This window comes from Pocillopora verrucosa, chromosome 14, assembly GCF_036669915.1.
Source record: "Pocillopora verrucosa isolate sample1 chromosome 14, ASM3666991v2, whole genome shotgun sequence".
In the NCBI taxonomy this organism is placed as follows: Eukaryota; Metazoa; Cnidaria; class Anthozoa; order Scleractinia; family Pocilloporidae; genus Pocillopora; species Pocillopora verrucosa.
In genome coordinates, this window is record NC_089325.1 from 16,933,257 (window position 1) to 16,958,580 (window position 25,324).

The window sequence follows — 25,324 nt, forward strand, 5'->3', positions numbered from 1 at the left end:
TCACGTTTGGGTTGGAAGACTCATATACATTATCCCAATATTGAGATAGGATGTCATAACGAAAATTTTGACGATCGAAATTTGGGAAATTTCTATATGTAATAGAATTATGTCCATTAGACATTCCGTTCTGGGCAAGTTTTCTATATACATACACCATGCTATGATCACTTATCCCGATGTGACAAACTCCCGAACAAACGATCTTATCTGAGCAGTTGGTATAGATTAAATTAATTAGAGTTGAAGAGGTGGGTGTTATCCTCGTTGGTTCAGAGATGAGCTGCTCGAGTCCGTAGACATCGGCAATACTCCTTAATTTGGATACGTCATTGTCATATCGAGTAGTGATCATATCACAGTTCATGTCTCCCAGTACAAAAGATTCTACATTTTCACTATCCAATTTTCCAATTAGGGATTCAAAAGGTGAAAAAATGCCAATAGGAGAGTCAGGTGGTCTGTACCAAGTAACAATCACAAAAGGTTTTGAATTTGGCTTATGGATTTCCAAGCAAAGATTTTCTAATGCACCCATATGTAGGTCATTTCGTACAGTAAAGTTGATTGAGGTTTTTACATAGAAGCATACCCCTCCGCCGGATTTTGTAAGTCTATCGCGGCGAATTATTTCGTATCCCGAAATATGAACTTCATGATCTCGAATACTCTCGTTCAGTTTCGTTTCATTTATGGAAATAATATCGATATCATTGTTTGCTAATAGGATTCTTAGCTCGTCTATATGAGTTGTTAATTGATTAATATTGAATGATGCCATTTTAAAACCGCGCAAAGGAGGCAATAGTGAGATAGATTTTTCGGCTCTTTGGTTGCTTAATCGGTCCCGCACGGCATTGACGGAAATTTAATAGGTGGAGATGAAGTGAATTGAAGTGAATGAAGTGAATTCCTAAAGCGCAGACAGTGACCTTCACAACAAAACAAACTAACAAAAATAGGGCAGGTTAAATGAATACCAAGATGAGACGGATAAAAAAAACTTACCAAATGCAATGAATAATTTTATAAAATCGGAAGGGGTTATAACGCACAGCTAAAAATAAAACACACACTGCTATAAGGGCGTGAAGTATGAAATGTATTGGGCGACGTAATTCTCGTAAAGCGCTAAAATAATATTTCATATAACGAAAGAATTGCTCGTAAATGAACTGGTGCGCGGTGCATAATAGGTGTTAAGGAAAATAAAGAAATAAATAATTCACCACAGCAGAGTCTCACGATATTTCCTGTTAGAATTTTTTTTTGTCTTCCAGTTTCAGTTGGGCAGAATTGCTGGGTCTCCAGTTTACGGTGAAACTCGTAATTATATTTCTTAGCGAGAATTGATTCTTCACGCAGTAAAAATGGGGAAAAAATTGGAAAAGGTGAAAAGATTTGAATTTACCTTTATTACACAAATAAATCGGTTATCAATGATCTACATGGATGTTAGGCTTAGTCAAGTTTTTAGCAAAGGATTAAATTTATTACGTAACAACAGAGGGTCTCAGTAGGGTAATGGCTTTTCCTGTTATTGTTAAAATTTTGGCCATTTTATGGCTAACAGTTGATTTATTTTCGTTCGTGTTCACAGAAAGTTTTCCTTTTCACACTGTTTACGACATACGGTTAAAATTTGTCAATTTTCAGGCCCAACAGCTTAATCATTTTTGCTGCGTCTTACCATAAAAGTTCACCCCATTGAGACACTCATCCCCCACACAGTTTACATAAAATGTGAACCCTTGAATAGTGATGAGGTTGGCCGTTTATGGCAACGAAGATTCATTCTGTTTGCAGGTTCTCAAAATGAACGTTTTTGCGTGTGTTTGAGATATATTTCTCCACACCGACACCATGCTATTCTTAACAATTCCCGTAATTTGTCAGTTATCATCCGCATCGCAATGGTTCGAAATGCTGCATATATTCACTTGTGTTGGAGAGCCCCTATAAGTGTTTAAAATTAAGAAAAGACTAGAACATTTTTTGTTTCCATGACTTATTTCACATTTCTTATCTTTTGATACTAGCGTCACGTAATTAGATCATTTTTCTTAAGGAACTAGGAAATATGGGGAAGGAATTCACTTTAAGAGGGCAATTAAACTCGGTCAGTGAAACGTTTGAATTGTGGGCATTGATAACGAGTTTAGGATAAGCTTTTTCCTGCTATAAACGGGGAGCGTCTAGTCATTCCGACTCCTCCTGATATATCTATCTCCTCTTTAAGACTTTTATTTTTCACAGAGTTGCCTAAATTCAACGACTTAAGCTAAGAGTGTCAGATTCTCAGAACTGTCACAAAAGTTATTCCACTGCTATCTGCCGAAAAGTTAATTTTTTTTTTAATTCTAATACTGCTTTATGATCAGACAATACCACGATGCTCGATCTCGTTATTTCAAACTCTATATTAAATAAAATCTTAGGTATTCTTCTCCTTAATGTTTTTACGTAACTAAGTCTGAAAGCAAGTTTTACCCTGTTACTGAAACCATTTCTTGGGGTATTCTTTGAATAAAACCTTCCGTGATCGAATGGCTTTCAGTACTTAAACGGAAAAAGGTACTTACAACGTTTAAAATGAATCTGAGGATGATTGTATTGTTGCCAAATCATTGGGTGTCCTCTAGTATTTGCTTATATGTTTGAAATGGTCATGGTTTGCTCTTTCCATCCACTCAACAAAATATCATCGAAAATCTAAACAACGAATAAGACTTCATTTCCGTCGGGCGCCTTTTTCACACCTTTGTGCCGCAATTTAAAAATGAACTGCCGAGACGCTTTGAGAACATTAAGATTTCAGCTTCTACCTCGGCCCAACACCGTTCGGTTTTCCTCAGCTCCAAGAGACTTGAGACACTCCACCTGCGTCGGACGAGATTTTGGATTCGAGGAAAAGGTTCGCAACAATTTACGTCTCATGACGAAGTTTAATCTCTGTATAGTGATATGACATTTATATGTGTGTGTGTGTGTATGGAAGATACACTTTTTTAAGTGAGACACTCTCTCGTTTTTTCTTGATTGTGGCTACGCATTCTTATCCGCAAAATTGAGCGACAATAACATTGTCATAGTACGGGATCTTTGCTTAAAAAAAAAAGATCATCCAGAATAGTGGCTATTTTGAACAGTTCCTTCGTCATCAATGTAGCAAGGCTGCTAGTCCTCATTTGTTCTCGTCTTTAAGAGCTGTACTTTCTTTTTTCGGCCGAGGAACTAGACAATTTATTCCGCTCCATTTGGAAATGATCGATTTTTTTCGAAATGTTCATACATGTTTTGAAAAATTTAAAAAAGGAAGGAAGTCTCTATATCTTCTAGGTTCCTGCCCACATGACGGATGTTTAAAAAAACCTTATTTGCATATGAAATTAAAACAGTATATCTCCACAGACTTCTGAAATGTTTTTGTCGTGGTCCAGACCTAGGAAGTCGTTCTTTTATAAACTTCTTCATTACGGAAACAAATCATGTTTTTTAGGTATTTTTTCACTCACTAACTATCCATTTTGCTTCTTCAGTTTCCGATCCCAAACAAAGGATACTTTTTCGTAAATTAAGAAAATATTTCCTAATGAATTGGGTTAATCATTCGAGATTAAGCAAGATTAAGCACTCTTTTGTGGTCTTAAATTAATGTCATTAATGAGACTTATTTGATAAATTAAGTTTGGTAATCCTCTTAAAATGAATTTCAAATTTTATGAAAGTTTCATAAGAAAACGTAATTATCACCGGTGCGATCTGGACTATCCTAATGTCCATCGGTTCCAAAGACTTGCTACGAGTACGATAATGAAAATAATTCTTCGTGAGATCAAGTAGACGGAGAGCAAATGAATTTGAATCTCTCATGCAATAAATCATTAGTGAAAGAGAAACCTCGGACTTCTAGATGATGTTTCAGTTATTTACTCTACTTCTCTATCAGTAAATAACTTAAATGAACAGCCAGCCGGTAGAATGCTTTTCAAGAAGGATAAAATCTCTGCGAATAATCATCTCAAGGCGTTATTTCGGAACGACTGCGAGAACGTCTGATTAAAGGCGAGCGAACGGTTGCAATTTCACAACGAACAATCATAGAAAACACTTGAAAGTTCTAAATTCGAAAAATTAATGGGAGAGATTTTTCTTGACATGGGTTGCTTTAATTCAGGGTTGAAGCTCAGCAAATGGTACCCTCTCAGAGGAACATCAGGAATAATTAAATTTCATTTATCTTCTCAAACATTTGAAAACCGAAGCGAACATCACTTCGTGATTATAAAATCGCTATTTTAATCCTTAAATTCGAGTCAGCTGGTCCTTTCTGTTTTACTTACAGTCAACAATTGTTATTATTTTACAGAGGCAACTAAAAGTTTAATTAATTTTCAACCTTGCACAATGGTATTCAAAAGAAAAGCAAACAACGTTGTTTTCGAAAGTTCTTCACGAGCAAGTTATGTTGGTTTTTCCGTTTCGCTGAGGCGTTACGTAGACTTGAGTTGAAAAATAAATATTTTTTCACAAAGCTGATTTTTCCACGAGAGCACTTTTACGATAAGTAATAGCATTATTTCATCGAAGAAAGGTTAATTAAGTACGAAAGGAAAAAAAAATAGTAACGGAATTATTTATCTGTTTCCTGTACATTGTAGAAATATTACAACTTATTTATTCAAAAAACGAACTTCGTTCGGAGAAATAACGAGCCACCGATGATTAAGAATTTTTGCGCATTCTGAAAGCAAAAAAGTAATAGGGGAAATGAACTTTTCTCTGATAAAAATAACAACATGAATCTAGATTTCTGCGTAAATTTAGATTTCTGTGTAAAATTTTCTGCTCGTGTACGTCATAGGAAGCGTGTGGGCTTGGATAACTTATGTCGAATTGCACAATCGGTGAACCAGATTTCATTTGATCGAGTTGGAACAATGTCACCAAAGTGAAAAAAGAAAGGGAAATTACAGAGACCTACAACTGAGTTATATGACCGCCAACAGCTTGAAAACTAGTGCAGTTTTTTATTTCTCCAATTCCCTTTACATCGAGCTGCAACAATACTTTTAGTATGAAAACTTGCGCACTAAATGAATTGTTCGCAATTTCCTCAGCATGTGATGTAATTGTTCGCAAAGAAAGTCAATTTCCTGAGAGGTTCGTTCAAAATTGATGCTAACTGGATGTAAATAATGTGTAAACGAGGTTTACCATAAAAGCCGCTGTCTTTTATTCTTTGTTAATTCTTTGAAGCTTAGAAAACGTTGACAAAAAAAACTATCGTCACCAACAGGGCATAGTTTTTAGAAGGCTACAAAATAAAAGTGCGTTGCTCCGCTGTTGAAACGCACTTTAGTTCCGCTTTGATGATAGGCAGCTTACCAGCCAATTTTGCAAGTTTCTCTCAGGCTCCATCTTTGTTAAGCTAGAAGCTTTTCATATCCCTTAGAGGTGAGATTTTTTCTAATTTTTAAACGAGGTGCAGATGCTACGCTGTGTTGGTGCATGTTGTAGAATAGCAAGTAGTCATGTCTTATCATGCCGGATTCCAGTCCGTCTGCGAGAAGAATCTTTCAACATATGATTATGATTTCACTTAATTTCAGAAAATTAACTCTAAGACATTCCGTTAATCGTTCAGTTCTACTTGATATCAGAGTGAAACGGAAAAGCGGTTGTAATCCAATGAGATTCAGAGTAAGCGCGCCATAGTTTTTCCGTTCTAATTTTCCTGTTCCACCACCCTGATCTGGTGTGAAACTACAAACAGAGGACTAATTTCTCAGAAATACTGTTGAGCAGTATTTTCACATGAATCTGACGTGAAGTAAGAATCGTAGAGCATAAGTGAAGCCGAAATTCAATGTCTTATCATTACACAGTAATCGTTGCAAGATGCGTTTTCCGTTGTTTACAATGGTAAACAAAATTGGTAGCGAACGTCCTCATTAGAAAACTTATGTCCACAAGACTACATGAATAGAATATCCGAAAATGAAAGAAGATATTATTCAGTGAATTACATAGGCATACTCGGAGAAAAGAACTACGACCTTCCGATCAGTACTTCGGATGCTCTTCCACTGAGCTATAGAGGAATCCTGGCGGGTTAGGCCGTTTAACTATTCCATGCTGACAAAGTTCCTGCATACTGCTGGGATAGGAATGTCAATATGAGACGTCTATGTTCAATGATGATGTGAATGATGAAAATATCAGAATATGTTGCAAGGAAATTCATTTCGGCCATTTAATTCCAGCAAAGCTGCTGAACAAGCCGTACTACTTCCCAATCATTTTTTTTAAGTGTGTACGACATACATGTAGGTCTACTAGTTGAGTGCGCACAGATTCTTGACTGAAAAAACCTATAGCAAGGAACCATTTTGCTGGCAGACCAGATGAATAGCCTCACTCAACCTATCTCGGAAGTTTTACTGTTTGCTCAGTTACTGAACAGAGAGCATTCCTATCTTAATTGAATCGCTCAACTTATGATAAAGAGAAACTCATTGCGATATGGTTCTTCAAGTGCGCTGTCCTAAGTAATGTTTGTATCGTTAGTGATCAGTAACCCAGTTGATGAAGGCTTCGTAAAATAAATGAACAATATGTAACCAAGTTGAAAACTACTCTCTGGGAAAAAAGCGAGCTTGGAATTAAAGACCTTAACGAGTCAGCCCTTGAAAAAGGCGAAAGAAAATATTGAAAAACAAATAGACCATCAGGATATAATCACGCTGATAAACTAGGTTCCTATAGCGGATGTAGAATTCAGGATCAGAAAATTATTTTTGTCTTTTTTTTCAATTTTTCCTTTCGTGATCAACGAAATTAATTATTGGAAATGAAGCAGAACGAATATTTTCAACCTAAATATGCGCCGACAGAACAATGAATTAATCACAATACAATCAACTGCAGTCGAACCTGTACTGAGCGGCGACATACTAAGCGGTCACCCTGTATGTAGCGCTCACCTTCTCCTACGCGATCGCTTGTTAAAGTCCCGATATTTGTTCCCCTTCAATCACTTTAACTGTCACCTCTATTAAGCGGTCGTAGTCGCGAGTCCAAACGGCGTGTTTGTATTGTCTTCCACCTGTTTTGAACGGACACTAAAGCGGAACCACTCAAATAAAACTAACAACAATCTTTGAAGTAAAATTTAATCCATACATCTCCCGCAAAATTAACATTCTTAGAATTTTGAGCAAGATTTTTAATATAAATGGTTAATTATTGGCACAAAGTGACGTTTTTATCGTTTTGCATCTTACCCCTTTTATGCGTAACCTGCATTAAGCGCCAATCCCCGTGGGTGACCGTTTAATACAGTTATGACTGTATTATGTTTAGCCAAGAGAATATTGATAGTCTCTTGGTTTAGCTTTTTTTTAACCCTTTCCTTTTAAAACATGAGAGACCAGTTATCATTGTACGGTGCAGAGGATTTTTGGGACATGGTTTTCAGGGGGGACATATGGGAAACAGTCGTCGATAACAGAGTATAAGGGGGAGTGGATAAAAGAAAATTGTCCCATTTTCCTCCTTTAGAAACCTTGCTCGGGAGCAAGGTTTTTTGATGGGGTCAACTATCCAGTTATTGCATTGTTGTAGTATAGAAAAAATATATTTAAACCTTAAATTTCAAATGAGGTAAATTTTATTGTGAAACTAAAAAGCCACCAGACCCTTCCCCCCTTCCCCCTTACCCCCTCCCCCTCTTCCCCTTTAACACCCCCCGTCCCTTTCTGTAATAAAATATACTTTAAAACGGAAGATAATAAAATGCGGAAGAAATTGTGTGCACATTTTTAAATGAAATTCTTGCGATACTTACTGAAATGGAGTGGAAATTGTCTTTTCTCAGATGAACGAGATACTCAAAATCTTGATGCTCCTGATGATTGCTGCCAGCACGGTGACACAGGATGCCTCACAAAGCGACAGTATTGCGGTGAATCACAGTGAACCACAGGACACCGCACAACAGAGTGACTTGGCTTCAGCAATCAACAAACAACATCCTAGCAGATTGGAACCGTGTTTTCCACTTTGCTTTCCGGACTACGGCAAGCGAGAATATCTAGTTGGAGAAAGGGCTGAAAAAGACTTGTTGAACACAAACAAAAGATCCCTGTTTAAACAAGTTAAAGGTTTCATTCCACAGTTTATATGGAAAGCTTTCAAACGAGAACAAGCATTAGAAGCAATTAAAAAGAGTGGAAGTCATTAACCTCCACTGGGAATCAGGCAAATATAGACACAAGGTTAGTAGCTTGTTTCTTTATCTTATCCATGTGGTTGGACTGTATAATTTTTGAGATAGTTCTCTCTGTGTTCACATTGCATCTTCAGCTCCTGCGTAATATGATAATACAAGTTCTCGCGGCAAACTCGACTCAACTGTCACTATGATAAATTTGTGGACACGAGGAAACTAATGCATGCCCTACCAACATACCTGGGTCGTATTATGTACTTATTGACTGAGTGGGCGACTGGGGGAGGGGGGGGGGCCGGACAGGAGAATATTTGGCTCGAGATCATGACTTAGGGACCTAGGGTAGCGAGTTCAATGCGTCATGACCAAGAGCCAAATATTTTACCGTCGGGCCCCAGTCTCCCACTCAGTCAATAAGCATCTTATCATATGACCAATAAATGTTACAAAATTTCGAAAATTTTTTTCGAAATTTTTTCGACCAAAATAGTACGCGATAAACGGATGCAAGCGGGACAACCAGAAAAAGGACTCTACCATAAACTTCCCCCTTTGTTTCTTCGAGTCAGAACAAGAAACTCAGAATTCATCGAAAAACGCGCCTATTTTGCTACTTTCTTTTTCCTTTAAGTTTTTTGCGACAGAGCCGTGTGAGTGTAGTACCGGTAACCAATCAAAACACAAGATTCGCTTCATACTACCCGAGGGCACTGCCAGCGATATGATATGTTCACTTCCTCTCCCTGTTGTAAGAGCCAAAACATTTTTATCTTGGATGGGCCTATCAATTAGTATAAAGAATCTTTCAAATGAGCGCTCTTATTCTTCCACGTTTTTCATTTACCTAATTAATTCTTGTGTTTTTTACGTTACCGTGTTCCCACCAAAAGCGTGACTCCATTTTTCTGCATTCAAACCCCACGTAAGCCACAATTCCTCTATTCGCTCTGACGAAGGGCTCATGTTCAAAACGTTAGCCTTAGCAACTCTTTTCAACGGCCAATTTTCATCATCATCTCATTTAATCAAATAAAATTATCTAACCATCAGTGTGTAATTTTTGTATTATTACAGGGCCGCTGAGAGTATGAACAGTTAACAAGCTTAACCAAGAAAGCGCATGTGTTCTTAAAATGAGGCCATAGGAAGAAATGAAAATCATAACAATTTTAAAGATCCCAAAGAAAAGCATCGCTCTACCAATAAAAGACTATTATCCTCAACAAGACCGTGGTCTTTTTTGGTCTCTCTTATCATTTAAACAACTTTGACGGTAATGATAAAATTTCCATAAATAAAACGAAAACAAAGATTTCAAACAACGACCTCAAACATTTCGATTGACAAGCTGTGACTTGTGCCATTCACTCTTTATTATGAGGGGATTCTGTGGGGGAGAGAAAGAGGAGGGGGAGGGGAAGAGGAGGGGAGGGGAGGGGAGGAGGAGAAGATGAGGGGAGGGGAAGGGGGAAAGGGAGGAGAGGGGAGGGGTGGGGAAGAGGAGGGGAGGGGACGGTAGGCGAGGGGAGGATACTACAGAACGAAGGTAAAACAGGTTAAACACACTCGTGTTTTCTGGTCGGTTGACTTTTTTGTGTGGCATGGTTCCATTTGATACTTCTCTTCTATTAATCATTCGGCCCAGAAATAACGAACTTCCAATACCTTTGTTTTACGAATTATAGTCCAGAAATCATCAAAAAATTATTTCATTGCGCCGAAGACTGCAAAGAAGTTAAATCACTTTGGAATTAGCAAAATCTAAAACAAAAAGGGCCTAAAGGTCCAGAATAAATGAAAAAGAAAAAAATAACGTTACTGAACAGCCTTTTCCAATTCCAAAGCAGGAATATTTTGTTGTGTTTTACGTTAGAAACAAGACGGAAATCTATTTTAAGACAGAATAGATGACAGACCACCCAGGCTGACCGGAAAACCGGCAACTCGTAACAGCTGAGAATGTCCAGAAACAGTTGCCAAAAAGAAAATAGCAAAAACGAATTAAAAAATTTCCTGAGTTGGACGATAGCATCACAGCACGGTTTATTCTTTGACGAAAAAAAAATAGACGAGATTTGTAAAGATGTGCTTTATCCCAAAGCTTCATCTTACACCTTTACTCTGGTGTGTGGAAATTTTTCCCATTTTAAAAGAAAATAAACAAAGCAGTATCCCCGGAAATGGATCTATCGTACTTAGCAATCTTTTTTTGAGGACATGAAAGACAAAGGGAAAAGTTGTTTCAATCAAAAGAAGAAATTTCAGATTTTTTAATTTCATTCTGAAATAGAAATCGTATGATTTAATTCAGTGTTTTTGTTTCGGTACTTGTGTTTTATTCTGACTGGATCATTTGAAACCCTCGACTTGTTCCCTTTAATCTTTGGCAAAATGCACGAATCTTAGTACCAATTTACGCTTGTCAAACTGTGGGATTGACTTCTGTTTATGCATACAGTTCAAGCATTTCTATCTAGCTGAGAAGATACTGTAGCCAATATAAAATTGGCACGATAAGGCACTGCCAAATGGCAAGTTATTCAAGGTGTTTTTAATTTTCTTGACACTTTCTCCAAGTTAGATTGAATTGTTTTCCAATTTTTTTATCCGTGTAATTTTTTTGCATATATTTTTACCATGTCACTGACCTATGCCACCGTGCGGGTGATTCTCCTCCATGAGAACAGAATGCGACTTTTAGCGACTTTTTAGCGATTTTTTAAGCTAAGGCTTGGAAAGCCAACTCCCCAGTTCGAACTTCTAGCTCACAAGTCTCGTGCTACCTTTTCAAGGCCACGGCCCTAAAAAAGTACAGAACTGTGATTTCATATCTCCAACAAGACAGCTATTTCCTTCCGTTTTCTTCAACTTATAAAATATTTTGGTTGTCTTTATAGTCCCATACAATCCACTGAGCAGATAGTCTTTTTAATCAGCTCGTAAAGCGTGATAACTGTTACACGACCTTCATGCTTTGTTTCCTTTCTTATCTATTGTAACACTTTCTAAGAAAAGGGTGTCACATGGCTGAGTACGTTGGACGGTATACAAGCGTTTCATTCTCACTAGAAAAGCAAATATTATTGCCAACAATTATATACTTTTTTCTTGTTAAAAGGGATAGAAACTCCGGCTAACTGTTTGAATATCTAAATCCAAAAGAGCGCGTTACTTTGCATGTGTCTTAGGTGGCATTGTGACCATGGTAACGTCTTGGTTTAAGATATCCACTTTAACGTTTAGGCCATAACCCTGCATTCCTCACCTTGGAACAAACAGAATTAAAATAAACACTTACTTAGAAAAGAATAGATACTTCAGTTACAACATTATTTTATGATGAGAGTAGAGATACTTTCAAAACCTCTCGAACAAAAAGCAGATGGCACTAGAAGATATTTCTAAAATTCCTCCAAAAAACTTGCCCATTAGTTCATGTCAAATCAGATAATTCTCGGGGGGTTACTACCAGTACTTGAAATTTTCCATTTGCACTTCCTATTTTGAGTGACAGCCGCTTGTGAAAGGGGCTTCTAGTCGTTCCGGTTTCTTAACCTTGGCGCATTTTGAAACGCAGCCATATAACTGAAAATCAAACAATGCGGATTCAGTCCTTATCTCACAATAGTCAGTCGTATCTCAAGAGTTTCTCGTTTATTTAGGACCCTGGACTATTTAAAACCAAAATATGTTGTGTACAGAAACACGATCTATAATAATTCCGACGCGACTTAAATCAGGTATGCACCTTTGAAGGCAGTGTCAGATTCTGCTGGAGACCAGCGATCTGAACAACAGGCGAAGAGCTGTAGTGAATCTTTGAACGAAAGAAAATCTGTGTAGTATGGGTAAGTAGTAGACATTTTATCTGAATGTTGTTAGGGTGCATTACCTATCAGCGTCTTAAACCATCATAAGTCCGTGTGCTCTTTAAAAAATATCCAGGCTTACTGAGAATGATTTGATTATCGTCACAAATTCGCCACTCGGGGAATTCTCCTCCAAGAAATCTTGATGGAGCGTCAATCCCCAGTTTTATCTCCTTGATCATGAAGAGCGAGATGTTATGCTCCTAGGTTCATAATTGTTCAGTAATATCTGAATTGAACCCAACTGAAGCGAATAGGGCGCCTTTCATTAAATTTGTACTCTCTAGAAATCGATAATGGTCCGACAATTTGGCACAACTTTCGACAATTAAATTGACGGTAGGATATGAGAGCAAAGAAGGGATCCATACCGAATCGTCAGTATTGTTTGGAAAAAAAAACTCTTTCTTTCTGTCTTTATGTCAAGAGGCACGACAAGGAGCCGTTCCTTTTAATCCAATTTTGAAAAACTGAAAAACAAAGCGGATGTATCGGTCAATAGGGGTGCATATACGCATGTACATCAAATTGTCTTTGACCTTATTATGGCATCAATCGTTGCAGCAAAATTTCAGTTGGAAACTTCTCGTTCTGTTGCAATGATTAGTTAACAGTAGGGAAGATGTAGGCGAGGTTGTCTTTTCTTAGATATTTTTAACCTTTTATCGACTACTAATTGAAAGAACAGCGGATGGCAACGTGTCAGATTAAGTAATTAGTCGATGAAATATAACCGTTTGTCAGTTCTATTGCTGTTATTTAGAGGGCAAGCCGAGACCGATGGTACGAAAGCAATAATGAGTGTAAACATGCAGTGAAACCAGATCAAGCCAAGCTTTACATTTCATACGAATAATAAAGAAACTGGTTCAACCAGTTTTTCGAAACTTAAAAAATCTTTACATACTTGTTATAAGATATCTCCCCGATTGGAAAATAATACTAAGAGAATGCTGGCCTTAACACAAATGAAGCGTCGATAAATCTATATCCAAACCCACAAATTCTCGTCAACTGAGCGATCATCTAAGATCAGTATAAATGTATTTTTGGGTGGGAAAATTTGCTTTAAGGAAGTAAATTTCGTGCGACTATCAGCGTAAACGTCCGATATTAGGGTTGAAAGTTAACCCTAAACATGTTAAATTTGATTTTATGCCAATGTTGATGGTATTTGAATCATACTATGCTTTGGGGAGGTTCAGTGTGCTATTTTAGGAAGCGAACGAGAAAATTTTGCGAAGAAACTTCCCACAGTTCTCATGCTAAAAGCATCAGCTTCCTAACAGGTGTTCCTCTCCCTTCCGAGGGCTTCTTTCATTGTGGTGCGCAAAGTTGAAACTAATATCTGAACGACCACTTTTCTAAATGCACTAAAGTCCACTGGCGTTTTCAATAATTAATTTGTCGAGCAACGATTAGCTGTCTGCCCTTTAGCAGTTATACAGTTCGATAGTGGATATGGGTGTATCCTCTCGTGTCTCGACAAGTTGTAAAACTTGAAGGTCAACCATAGTGATGGTTGAGTGGACAGTTTCTTTCCAACTATTACCATCTTTTATGGCGTAAATAAGGAAAACGGAGATGTAACGCATGTTACACGTTGCTCTCGACTAGGGCGGTGAGGCGCCACGAAACTCGTGGACATTAAAGGAGAAATTTCTCTCGTTTCTCGTTTCTTTTAGATGATTATAAGAAAGACGGCAAGAAAATGGTCAAAGAAGAGTCCAAGGAAGAGAAAATGTGTGCACAGTGCAGCAAAACAATTGAGGGCAAGTTTTTGCTACGAGCTTTGGACAAGTTTTGGCACGAAGAGTGCTTGAAATGTTCGTATTGCAACACACAGCTGGCAGACTTAAGCTTTAAGTTTTACCTCAGGGAAGATTTAAAACTTTGTAAACGAGACTACATCAGGTAAAGCATAAATGTTTCTTTTCTAATTGCAAGAATATCCGTGTATTCATCCTCTCTATCATTAAGGAAGAATTATATAGTGAAACTTAAATACGCAGGAACCATTTCTACAGATTTTAAAATTGTTCAATTTTTTTCATTGTAAAATTTTCCTGAAAGCTCAGAAAAGAAAACGGAATACTTCTGTTTGTGATCATTAGATTCTATTGCTGCGCAATAATGATGAAGATAGAAGAAGTATTAGGATTAGTTCGTAAAATTTGTAGATTTTCGCTGTACAGTTTTAATTCCTTTCCATGGTTATAACCTTGGCCCAGATCAGTAACTCCGGTAATTCCACGGCATATCAATTTCCTGCTCAAACTTTTTAAACCTTTTACTAACCATTATACTGAAAACTGGCCAACAGCCAACTTAATCAGTTTATAATTACTAAAAACGGCAACATAGTCCAAAACGAAATAAGAACTTAACGAATGTTCTCTTTCCTCTTTAAAAACTATATCATAATACAGTATGGTGTGCATTACTAAACGCTTTTTATCATTTTTCAAGCTGGTTGAAAAGATTTATCTATGATGGACGCTGAGTGAAAATGCTTCAGCTTCCCGGCAAACATATTATGAAGTTTGGTTGAATAAACTCTACATGTTGTTAGCTTCTGGCACAAACGGGAAATGGGTACTTGATCAAATTCTATTTCCTTGATCGGAAGGCGACAGTTAATAATAACTACTTTGTTCTGAATAAGGCAACACACTATCGTGTAATAAGTTTGAACCTTGTCGATGATTAGCCAGTGAATGAGCCTTTAACTGTAAATTTCCACAGCGTATTAACAGGTAAAATTACCGGAAATTTTCAAGTGAGCACCAGCTGCTTGCATTGTTAAAATTAACTTGCTGTGTTTTCTCCTTTTTCTTTTATATTTCTGTGTACTCGATAAAGTTTTTTTTTTTGGATATTTTTCAGCTGAGAGATTCTCAGTACACGATATCTAGTATGTGTTCTCTTGATTATTTATTATTACTCAACTGAACGTAAAAACTGCAGATAGACCGTCTTGTTAACATTAAGAGGAGTGATGCGTCCGTCTTCTTGAAATGCAGACACAACTGATTAGCAACTACAGTAATTAATCAACGACCTTAACAGGATCAACAGTTTGTGAGTGTTCTTACTCAAATCAAGCTGTGAACCTACCTCTCACATTTTTTCTAATTCACTAACACATAAATATATATTCAAAAAATGCTGTATTAATGAAATCAAGCGAGCATTCATGTTCCATTCCGCAGCCATAAAAAAGTTCGTTAACTCATTTCTTCAGGCCTAAATGGCAATTTTCAGGCCTAAGCCTCTACGGGTTAATAATATCACTGCTACCATTCGACCTTCTGTCATCCTTTTAAACAAATTAAATTTTTTATAAGCTGCTTTTGTCTGGGAGCATAAATCTGTCTTCAGTTTTACACGCAGGTATCGCAAACAACATAATCGGATCTAAGGGATTATTCCACTAAGTCCGCGTAAATTGATCGAAGACAGCCAGCCTCTTGCACGTGACCAGCTGAGAGGATGGTTCTCAGTGTATTTATAAGACATAGCATGTTTCCCTTTTTATTATTCCAAGCGAAACTACACTCGTGGGGATCATTCTGTCAACTCTGGAATAAATACCCTTACCTATACGTGACCTAATCGACTGAAAGTCATGACTCTTTTCAGTAAGTTAAAAATGTAAAGCAATCTCCATGTTCTTTGTGATAGCTGTTTATATGGCGAGAGATGACATTTCCTTAAACATGAAACTGAGTAAAAATGCTATAAGTTATAAATAACCAGCTATGGTAAATTGCTAAAAGTTTTCACCAAATTTTTTAAATAGCTACGAGATTATAACCACACACGGCGTTTCTCATTTCACTGACCTTGGCACGTAGATCAATTTTGAAGTATAATGGGTTTTGTTTACTCTCCCTTTATTTGCTTTAAATTTATCACATGGCAGTGTTTAAGTAACCTTTAATCTACTGCAGACATGCCTTTTTTTAGCAATAAGTCAGGTGATAACTTACTTTAGCTTCTCTTCATCATCATTGAATTTAACTGGGCAGTTTTAAAAATCCTCACTGTTACTTTGATGATGCTTTGGCAATGTTTCCTAGTGACTAGTGAACTTCGATCAGAAGTAGTTATAAATAAAGTCATTGAGTGGCTCAATATTTTAGCAATACCTTGGGGACGCTCATTATTTATTAACGGGGGGGGGAGTGGGGGCGGTTGGAATATTTTCTTTGTGTCCGGATAAAACTTACCTGATCCCCCATAAGACTGAAATATTCGAATGATCCACCTCACTCGCAGTCAATATTTTAGCTGGCGATGACTGATCTTCCCTCGTTCCTCCTGAAAACCACGTGTTTCCCCAAAATACCATTTCCCCCCACTCCCCCCCCCCCCCCAGCCAAGGCGATAACTAATGAGGGAGAGCCATGTTGCATACTAAAAATGGACGTTATTTGAGCTGATAAAGATCTGATCATACCTTAATATGACAAGAAGTATGTTTATTATTGTATTAGATTGCAGTCGAACTTTTTCATATCGTGAATCTTTGGGCAGCAGAGGGGCGTTTCTCAGTTAAATCTGTGAGCGTTCCAACAAAAGATTACTCTGAGAAGCACTCTGGAGTCTGGCCAATATGGTTATTGACACTAATGATAGGAATGGCTTTGTCTGAATATTTTAAGGTCTTTTAATGGAATATATTCAGTATTAGGTTTCTTAAGCGCACTTTTCACCTCAGTTCAATTGTATTTATTGTTGTTTATTGTCATATGTACTTAATGCTGTACATTGTAGCGTTCTTTTTGCTGAAAAGTTCACAAGTTCTTCCCAAGAAATTTAAATTTGTTAGTCGATGTCGTAATTTGGATAGGTTTCACTGAAGCTTATTTGATAAAGGTAGGCCTTTTGCAATTTTCGATGGCTCGCTTAATAAAATTGCTCTCTGGACAGAGGAAAAAACAAGGAAATTGAAATTTAGTCCCCATTGGAACAAAAATCAAAATTGTAACACGGGCCCCAGGTTTGAGAGCTAACCCCCATATTTTGCCTTGTTTCGTTGTGTTCCATCTCCTTCAGGAGATTTTGAAAAAAAAAGAATCTTTACCTATTTGACATCGCCGTACTGCATCATTCTTTCTTCAGACGTTTCCCGTAGATATTATGCCCACTCCTCTCTCGGCTGTCCTTACATATTAGCTTTTATTTTCATTCCAGGTTATTTGGTGCCACTGGACAATGCGCACACTGCTCCAAAACGATACTACCGCTGGAAATGGTGATGCGGGCTCGTGAGCACACGTATCACCTTGATTGCTTCGCCTGTCACATCTGCCAGTACAGATTCTGCGTCGGCGACAAGTTTTTCCTCCACTTTCAGGTGGTACTTTGCGAGGCTGATTACAATGACATCACAAGCATTTTCAACGTCAACGACATGGCTTACTATGTGTGACTTCCGGTGATTTCTCCCCTGATCCTGATACACCATTTTAGAAAGGTTTGAAAAAGGACATGCAGAGAGCAACTCACGATCAAAAATTAGAATGCTTTGGACTGCATGCCTCCTATGTTTTCTCATCTTTGTCCATCAGCTTTAACGTGATAACTCCAAATACCCTTTAGCTTTTTCTTTTAATCATATATTTGTATCTTAGCATCTTCGGTGCAATGAAAAGAGGATATTACATGGCCGCGCGGAGATACGAAATTTATCTTCGAGCGCTGACAAATGTTTCACGAGTGAGCGTAGCGGACGAGCGAATACTTTTTAACAAGAGAGGAGGAATTTCGTATCTCCAAGCGGCCATATAATATCTTCTATTTATCATATAAACACCAATAAAATACTGAATAAAAGGCGCTGCGTCAAAGGCGCGATTTCTGTATGAAACAATAGCGACAGTGATCTTTTCACGCGTGAAGATGACATGTTATCTTTACGCGTGAAGATATCATGTTTTCGAGCAAAAGCTCACTTGGTATTCCACTGATGTTTATATACTAAAAACGTTTTCTAATTGTCATCTTATTATTGTCAAGTAAGTTTTGGGGAGAAAGACTTCATTCAGATACCGAATGAAAAAGTACTCTTGAACATCGAATTCTGAAAACCTCTTGACTCTTACGTTTCAACCACAAGTTCTCTAGAAGGAAACTCAGGAATTCTAATGAGAGGACTAGTACTTTGTAAGGTAGAAATAAATAAGCCTCAAACTAAAAAAAAAGTTACCACTTAGCAGTATTTTTACAGAAAAGGCATACAAGGTCATGATAAGCGTTTGAATACCCTCATTCCTCTAAAATGCGTTTATTATAAAATGCTAACAGAGCAGTCTGTCAGAATTAAATGCTACAATACAGACATCGGGTTTTGACAACATTTGATCATTTAATACAAACAACATCAAGGCTCTTGTGCAATTGATTGGTTGGCAGGACAATTTTCCTTTTTTATTAAATCATTTCTCTCCCGGCGAACAGACTGGAGTACCATTTTGTATACTAACATAACCCTAAGCTTCCAGACGGTACCGAAGAAGGCCCCGGGTTGGCATCGGAATCTGTCAGAAACTAAAATCTCCGTATTACATAAAACCAAGAAAATGCCCGTAACCATGTGATCCCCAAAAAGTCTCCAATCCCCCTCCCCCCCGATAAATAATGACTGAACCCAAGTACTCGTGAAGTCAATTACTGGCTTTATCATTTAAAAAATAAGGAAGGGTTTTAAAAACATTTTACTCATTCAAAACAGTTACTGTATCTCCTCTGCCATCCACAGAGGGTCAGTAACTTAATAAAATGAATCTTCCAGAAGAAACTTTTCGGGTTTTCACTTTCGATTCATTCTTCTACCAAAAATGAAAGGTCCGAAGAACAAGAATGCGTTGTAAGGCTCTATTGTTAAAGGCTCTTTTAGGTTTGTACCTGGGAAATCGATAAATGGAGAGCAAGCAGAGCACAGACTTTCTTCGGGTAAGGAAAATAGTAGACTTCGTGTATAAAAAGTGTTGAAGCAAAATTTTATTTCTCTTTAAAGTAATTGGACTTTTGAATCTTTAAGATAGATTTTTACACAGACAAGCTCTTTCGAGATGCTCTTGATCTTGTTACTACAAAATACAACCTTTCTTTTATCTCCTTCAAAAGCTATCAGTACGAAATATTGCAATAAACAAAAACAATTATTGATCAAAGTAGAAATTTGCTAAAAAGTACAAGGCCTAAAACCCACTCATATGATTGTGAACGCATTAATGGATTTCCAATCTTAGTGAGAAAAACGTTTAGGAAGCGAATCAAAAGTCAGACTTGATCCCAGTTTCCCTGTTGTTTGACACGGTGGTCCTGAAATGAGAGAAACAGCTTGAGAGAGGAGTTGACACGAGAAACTGAGATCCCCTTGAGTCACCAAAAGAAAGGAGTCTGATAAAAGTAACCCCTGTCGCCATAATAGTGATCTTGACAGCGGATTGTGTTGTAATAAAGGTAGAACCTGTCTCCAACGCAGAATCTATAACGACACACGTGACAGGCGAAACAGTCCAAGTGATAGACGTGTTCACGAGCCCGCATGACCATTTCTAGCGGTGGAATGATTTTCAAGCATCGAGAGCAAATTCCTGTGGCTCCAAACAACCTAGATAAAAGGAAACAAAAGATATTGTGATAATATTATGATAAGGTAAAACTAGGCAAAGAAGCAGAACTTTCTTTCAAAAATGTGAATTGTTTCACGAACCTCCATCCCTACCCCCCCCCCCTCCAAAAAAAAAACAACAAAACAAAAAAGATAAAGATAGAAAACAACATGGATAAGAATCAATTTCACTTTACAAGCTGCGCGTCCAACGTGGCTTGGAAATATCATTTACTATTTCAGATATTTTACTTTTCAATAAAGTGCTCTCCATGCTCCACCAAAGCGATGAAGAGAAAATCTATTATAGCTCTGCTTAAGGTCAAGGCTGAGCTGTACGATTGTTTTAAAACAAAAACGGCTAATTGGCATTACAATGCTTATAACATGTACAGTGGGGATCATTTTATCAGCTGGGAAGGCCTTCGGCTTTGACTTTTTTTCCTTTTGTCCTGTAGTTATCCACATGCGCAGAGCTGAAGTTATCTCCTAGTAGTTGATATCCTTGAAGTCGCTAAAGAACATCTGCCAGATTATTGTTTCAAGTTTCGGGCAATTAGATATTACAACTAAATTTAACATTAAAACAAGATGAATGTCAACCTAGACGACGGCATACCAGCGAGAGAGTATAAGATTTGTCAGCTCTTCTTGTCGTGTTAAAACCTTAGTTTGGTTAGCACAATTGTTTCGTGCATTCAGCTGTCTATTATCGCATTATTCTGCACTTGAAAAGTTTGAAGAGCACTCAGAAAGCTACCATCACTTATTATCTTACGCGTTGTTTTGTTATTTTCTCATTCCTGTCTCTTTCTCTCAGATTTTCAATTTCTTTAGTCTTATTACGGGTCAAAAGTCGTTGCGATGAAACAATAAAACTAATTGTCAATCAAAGCGCCGATGTTAAGAACCGACCGAACCTAACCCGGCTCTGTCTGCTTGAAATAAGATTAAAAAGATTCTAGGATTAACATCTACGAGGAGTTTTCAAGTATTTTGTTTAGTATCAAGCTGTAAATAATTTGTGCGTTGACACTTTAACCAAGTCAAGGCGAAGAAAGAGGGGAACTCTGATTGAGAAAAAAAATCAAATTTTGGCTCACTGCACTATGTTTTTTTTCCAGTTCTGATGAAAGTTGCGGAGTCTCGACCGTCAACATTCCATATAGAACGCGAACTTTCAAGAGATGACCTCAGAAAACACTAATCTCTAACATTTTAGCACAGGGTCACTCAGTATTAGCTATTTTAGCAATCCATTGTACAAACAATTTTTGGACACTGAAATATGCGACGTGAGCATGGAATTGCAGGAAATAAGAGCGTCTTCATTTGAAATTTCTACTGATATGCGTTTCTGTAATCGCTATTATGTGATTTAGGATGTAGTTACGGCGACGCCAAGAAAACCGTCGCCGGAAAATTCCTTTCAATTCCTCTAAGAATTTCGCCTGTAGTTTGATGTTTTAAACGTTTCTGACGCTGCAAGATCTCTCCTCCAGCATTAAATGTGAATTCAGTGATGTTTACTTTAGTCTCATTGCCGTTACTGTTAGGATAGTCTTTAAGTCCTTAGGAACGGAAGTCGTTTTAATTGTACTCTTCAAAACGTAATTAATGAAGTCTTTACTGTTTATTCAATAAAACCACGAAATTGCACGATAGCCACGAAATAGTATGAACTTTTGCTGATTGAATTTCCCAAGAACTGAATTTTTATTGAGCACTGCAAAAAGCTTTCTATCACTTCGGCTACCCTCTCAAAATAGGAAGAGCAGATGATATGCAAACTGAAATTGCCTATCAATAGTCTGAACTGGCCTGTGAGATCGATCCAGTCATAAATAGAATAACCTTCTTTATGTCATAAAACCAACGGCTGCCAGATTCTTCAGTTCCTAAATTGTGTAAAATATTCTCATGGAATGTAGAAGGAAAAAGGCAACGCCGCCATGGATAAAAAAAGTGACTGATCTGGTTCGTCAGCTTGCTCGGTGAGATGTAGATTGAGAAGAAGATGCAAATTTTGACACAGGGCCTTTTTTATTAGAAGTTACATTAAGTTATTTATATTGTCTGAGCCTCTCAGGAATACTCAGTATAAAAATTCGCGTGAAGCGATCAAGAAACAGTCTCAAGCCGAGAAGTTGTCAAGGCACCGAAACTTACTCAACAACTCATTCTATTTTCTGCATCACCACTTTTAAAGTTCTCAGTTTCAGCCTTGAGTTGTTCAGATTCTAGATAAGATTTTAAAGAATATTCGTTTATGGAAGTACATCTCAAAAGAATAATATTCAAGGAAGAAAATCAAGGAACAAGGAACAAGCATGCCACGGAAAGGAAACAAATTGATCAGTTGCAAATCATACCGCATATGACACCGTCAGATACCCGTTGAAAATAATTCGTTGCTAGCGCGACGCTGCATCATTCAGAACACGAACTATTTTTTTTGCGAGTATTTGACATTTTGTTTCTGTGTATGTCATGTTAAACTCGTGAATGTGCGGTTGGAAATCCATGTGGAATGGAAGACCAGACTCAAAACATCATGAAGTTTGAGGTAGGGACTTAGAACGCGATGCCAGAAAACTTTGCTAGAAAACTCGGAAGGGCCTCGAATGGGACTCTTGGTCAGGACAAAACACCTCGTTATACCAGCCATGCACGAACTTTTTTTTACGAAAATAATTTATTACATGCTAAATCTTTTGCGCCTTTAAAGTACTTTCTTAACTGTTTTGCAAGTTTATCATAAACTTGATAATCAAACTTTCCTTAGCCAGGCAACGTGCGGCTAGTCACGCGAAAACAAACTGTTCAATGTATTCAGAAACACACAGTACAAAAACTAAAGAACACGTTTTTACGATTTTAGTTGCCTTTATTCTTGAATGAAACAAAGAAATGTAGTTACTAGATACATCCTTCAGATGGGGTCGATTTTTCCGTAGGTTGTGGGTTTTTGTTCATCATGTACTCAGTCTCGTCACTGCTCTTGTTTAGATTTTGAGCCTTCTAGTTTCCTTGACATTATATATATTAAGCATTGAACTTTTCAGTGGCTTAACAGAAGTTCATTGGTGGCAGGAAAACCACAGGTTCTGAGTATGTATCAAATCTGGCTGAGTTTTACGAGAACACATATAAAATCAACAATTTTTGGGGGGATTTTTGTCTACATCAAGGTAATCCAGGACCCATTTTCGTGTTATATACGAATTTTATCACAAAAAATTACTTCAAGTTAAAGAACTATAGCATAAAATATTCCGTGATTGTTTTTGAAACCGCATATCCTCCCACAAGAAACCTCATTTCATATTTCTTCAAATCTTAGAGCTAAAACCATAAATTATTCAGTCCTCTCATCTCTCTGACGAGAGAACACAAATATCGCACTGACGTCGTCGCTAATTTTAAGTGTCTCCGCTAGAGTAAACTTCAAACTTCCCTTGTAAAGGCGTTTTTGGATTCATTACCGTACATTTTCTGTTAAGATCGAACGAAAATAACCCCGATTTTAAACAGAGGGGCAACTGAGTAAGGATTAACGAGCATCTTGACGGATAGTGCCGGATAAAGATGAATTTCATTAATTTATGTTAACAGGTTTTTGGGGTTCTTGAAAGTTGTTTAAACCTCGAAATCTTTTAATCCTGTTAATGTGGAATACAGTTTCGCAACGCGATTTAACCTCCATGCACGGAAATGAAAGATTCCCAAGACAAAACATAATGCCACGATATGTTTCAAGTTTAAATCATGTGTTCGTGATCAGAGCATAAACATTATGAATTATTGATACCATAATGTAAAATATAAAACGTCATAAGAATATTACTTTCAGGTAAAAATAATGAAAGGAATTGCTGTCGTATTTCTCCTACGGGAAAGAGTTTTGCTACATCGATATTACGCCATTTTCAAACTTCTGATCCTAGCTACAGCGCTAAGTAATATATCTCATCGAAGATGCAACCCTGTTTTCAGTGCCACAATATATTTAACAGTGTCATCCAGTCCGTGCGCTTCAGCATTACAGGAAGTCTTTGAGCTTTACTCGTTTTACTTTCGAACAGATTTGACGAGTTTTCCTTCAGATTCCGGCTTGCAGAATAAATAAAAGAACTGTTTTTATAATAAGAAAACTTCTCACCTGATGTAATCTCGCTTACAAAGTATTTGATCTCCTTTGATGTAAAACTTGAAGCTTAAATCAGACAGTTGAGTATTGCAATACGAACACTTCAAACACTCTTCATGCCAGAACTGGTCTAAAGCTCGCAGCAAAAACTTCCCCTCTATCTTTTTGTTACACTGCGCACAGATTTTCAGTTCCTTAGACTTTTCTTCTTCCACCTTTTCACCATCATTCTCTTTGTCTTCTGCAAGTGAGAAGGCGCTCATCAGAGCACAATTGAAATGTTTATAACGCGCGTGAGCCCACGCGTGTGTGGCTGAGAAGTTCCGCTCACGGCCGAATGAGGATTCAACAGTTCATTATATTCACAGCTGCGGCTCACTTATAATCTGTTGGCTAACAGCTCGTTTACCTGCGGCATATAATTTTGCGCCTTTCTGTTATTATGATATCGCTTTCGCTTCCTTGCTACAATTCTGCGGTTTGACTACTGCAGTGCTGTAAAGAATTGAACAATTTTAAATCTCATAAATTAAAAAGTGAAATAGGCTTGAGCTTCCGTCGTTCATCATAAAGTCTTGAATCCTCTAGAAGCGAGGGGATAAATCGCTTATTACTGAATACATCCGGACATTCTAACGCCTACTGAGAAAATTTAAAGAAAGCTGTTGAAACATTAGTTAGGCACGGGGGCGAAAGAAAAAATTATGGGGTCTGACTCAAGGTTTCAATTTACTGGCTTGTGCGGTTTAATAAACTCTGTTATTGCCAAACACTTAAGCAATGTTTATCTTTATGTCATCAGCGATTCGAATAACTAAGTCTGCAAAAGCTGTCTTTCTTTGAAAAATCTGTGTGTAAAACAAACTTCAAAAGTTTGGTTAAAAAAAGTCAAAAGTGGCAAGGAATACCTTAATTCACAGACTGAATTATTTTGCAAAACGGTCATTGTACATCATAGCCTAAAACTTGGAGTTAGTGAATAAAAAGAGGTTTATCAACCACAAAAAAACTTACCCATCACTACTATTGGTGCGCTATGTTTGGTCGGCAAAACTTTTCAGTGGCACTAGAATACCTCAGTCCAGCTGTTCGGAGAATTTTGAGACGTACACTTGCATTTAAATCGGCTTTGGATATTTCAAGGATCGAGTTTCTTCCAGCAAATTCTCTGCGTTTTAATCATCAAAGGGTCTAATTCCAGAATAGGCTCTCTGAGCGTACTAAGAACTCGCGATAATATTTCTTATGAATCAATCACTGCAAGCTGGATAGAACTATACCTGCGAAAGCCAAAGACAATTTCACAATTCGTAAAAAACACATCAGCGTTGCCTAAATAGATTTTGTATCATTCGATTTTTATCTCTCAGGAAGCGATTTTTTTAAGTTCATGGGAACTTGAGAATTTTTCTTAACCTTAAGAAATATAATCTAACTGTTGCAGAGGG

General features: G+C 37.4%; 2 protein-coding genes, 1 long non-coding RNA gene and 1 pseudogene across 4 annotated transcripts; 2 read left to right on the forward strand and 2 right to left on the reverse strand.

The window, feature by feature from the left end:
• On the reverse strand, nucleotides 1–1,559 carry LOC131772725 (uncharacterized; annotated as a pseudogene).
• A 3,736-nt stretch (nucleotides 1,560–5,295) lies between these two features.
• On the forward strand, nucleotides 5,296–9,440 carry LOC131772887 (uncharacterized). Its single transcript, XR_009339279.2, has 3 exons — nucleotides 5,296–5,457; nucleotides 7,880–8,279; nucleotides 9,308–9,440. It is a non-coding gene; the product is annotated as an uncharacterized lncRNA (long non-coding RNA).
• A 2,340-nt stretch (nucleotides 9,441–11,780) lies between these two features.
• Nucleotides 11,781–18,709, forward strand: LOC131772658 (LIM domain only protein 3). Its single transcript, XM_059088620.2, has 3 exons — nucleotides 11,781–12,081; nucleotides 13,788–14,016; nucleotides 17,302–18,709. Exons 1-3 carry the CDS (start codon nucleotides 12,078–12,080, stop codon nucleotides 17,537–17,539), a joined length of 471 nt encoding a protein of 156 aa, XP_058944603.2. The 5' UTR covers nucleotides 11,781–12,077; the 3' UTR covers nucleotides 17,540–18,709.
• Nucleotides 18,710–19,088: 379 nt separating this feature from the next.
• LOC131772477 (LIM domain only protein 3) lies at nucleotides 19,089–25,138 on the reverse strand. 2 transcript variants are annotated; one of them, XM_059088390.2, is made up of 3 exons: nucleotides 24,891–25,138; nucleotides 23,889–24,117; nucleotides 19,089–19,726 (listed from the first exon to the last, which is right to left on the reverse strand). In XM_059088390.2, the coding sequence occupies exons 1-3, from the start codon at nucleotides 24,892–24,894 to the stop codon at nucleotides 19,495–19,497; spliced, it is 465 nt and encodes a 154-aa protein (XP_058944373.1). In that variant the 5' UTR covers nucleotides 24,895–25,138; the 3' UTR covers nucleotides 19,089–19,494. The 2 variants fall into 2 exon arrangements, with proteins under 2 accessions (XP_058944373.1, XP_058944365.1); XM_059088382.2 differs by lacking the exon at nucleotides 24,891–25,138 and having other exon boundaries at nucleotides 23,889–24,587.
• Nucleotides 25,139–25,324: the final 186 nt, after the last annotated feature.

Excerpts from the sequence above, each read along its gene's own strand:
- LOC131772658 (XM_059088620.2), top strand. Across the intron at positions 14,017-17,301 it reads TGTAAACGAGACTACATCAG|GTTATTTGGTGCCACTGGAC; the intron begins GTAAAGCATAAA and ends TTTTCATTCCAG.
- LOC131772477 (XM_059088382.2), bottom strand. The coding sequence starts at position 24,139 with ATGAGCGCCTTCTCACTTGCAGAAGACAAAGAGAATGATGGTGAAAAG. Across the intron at positions 19,727-23,888 it reads TGTAAGCGAGATTACATCAG|GTTGTTTGGAGCCACAGGAA; the intron begins GTGAGAAGTTTT and ends CCTTTTATCTAG.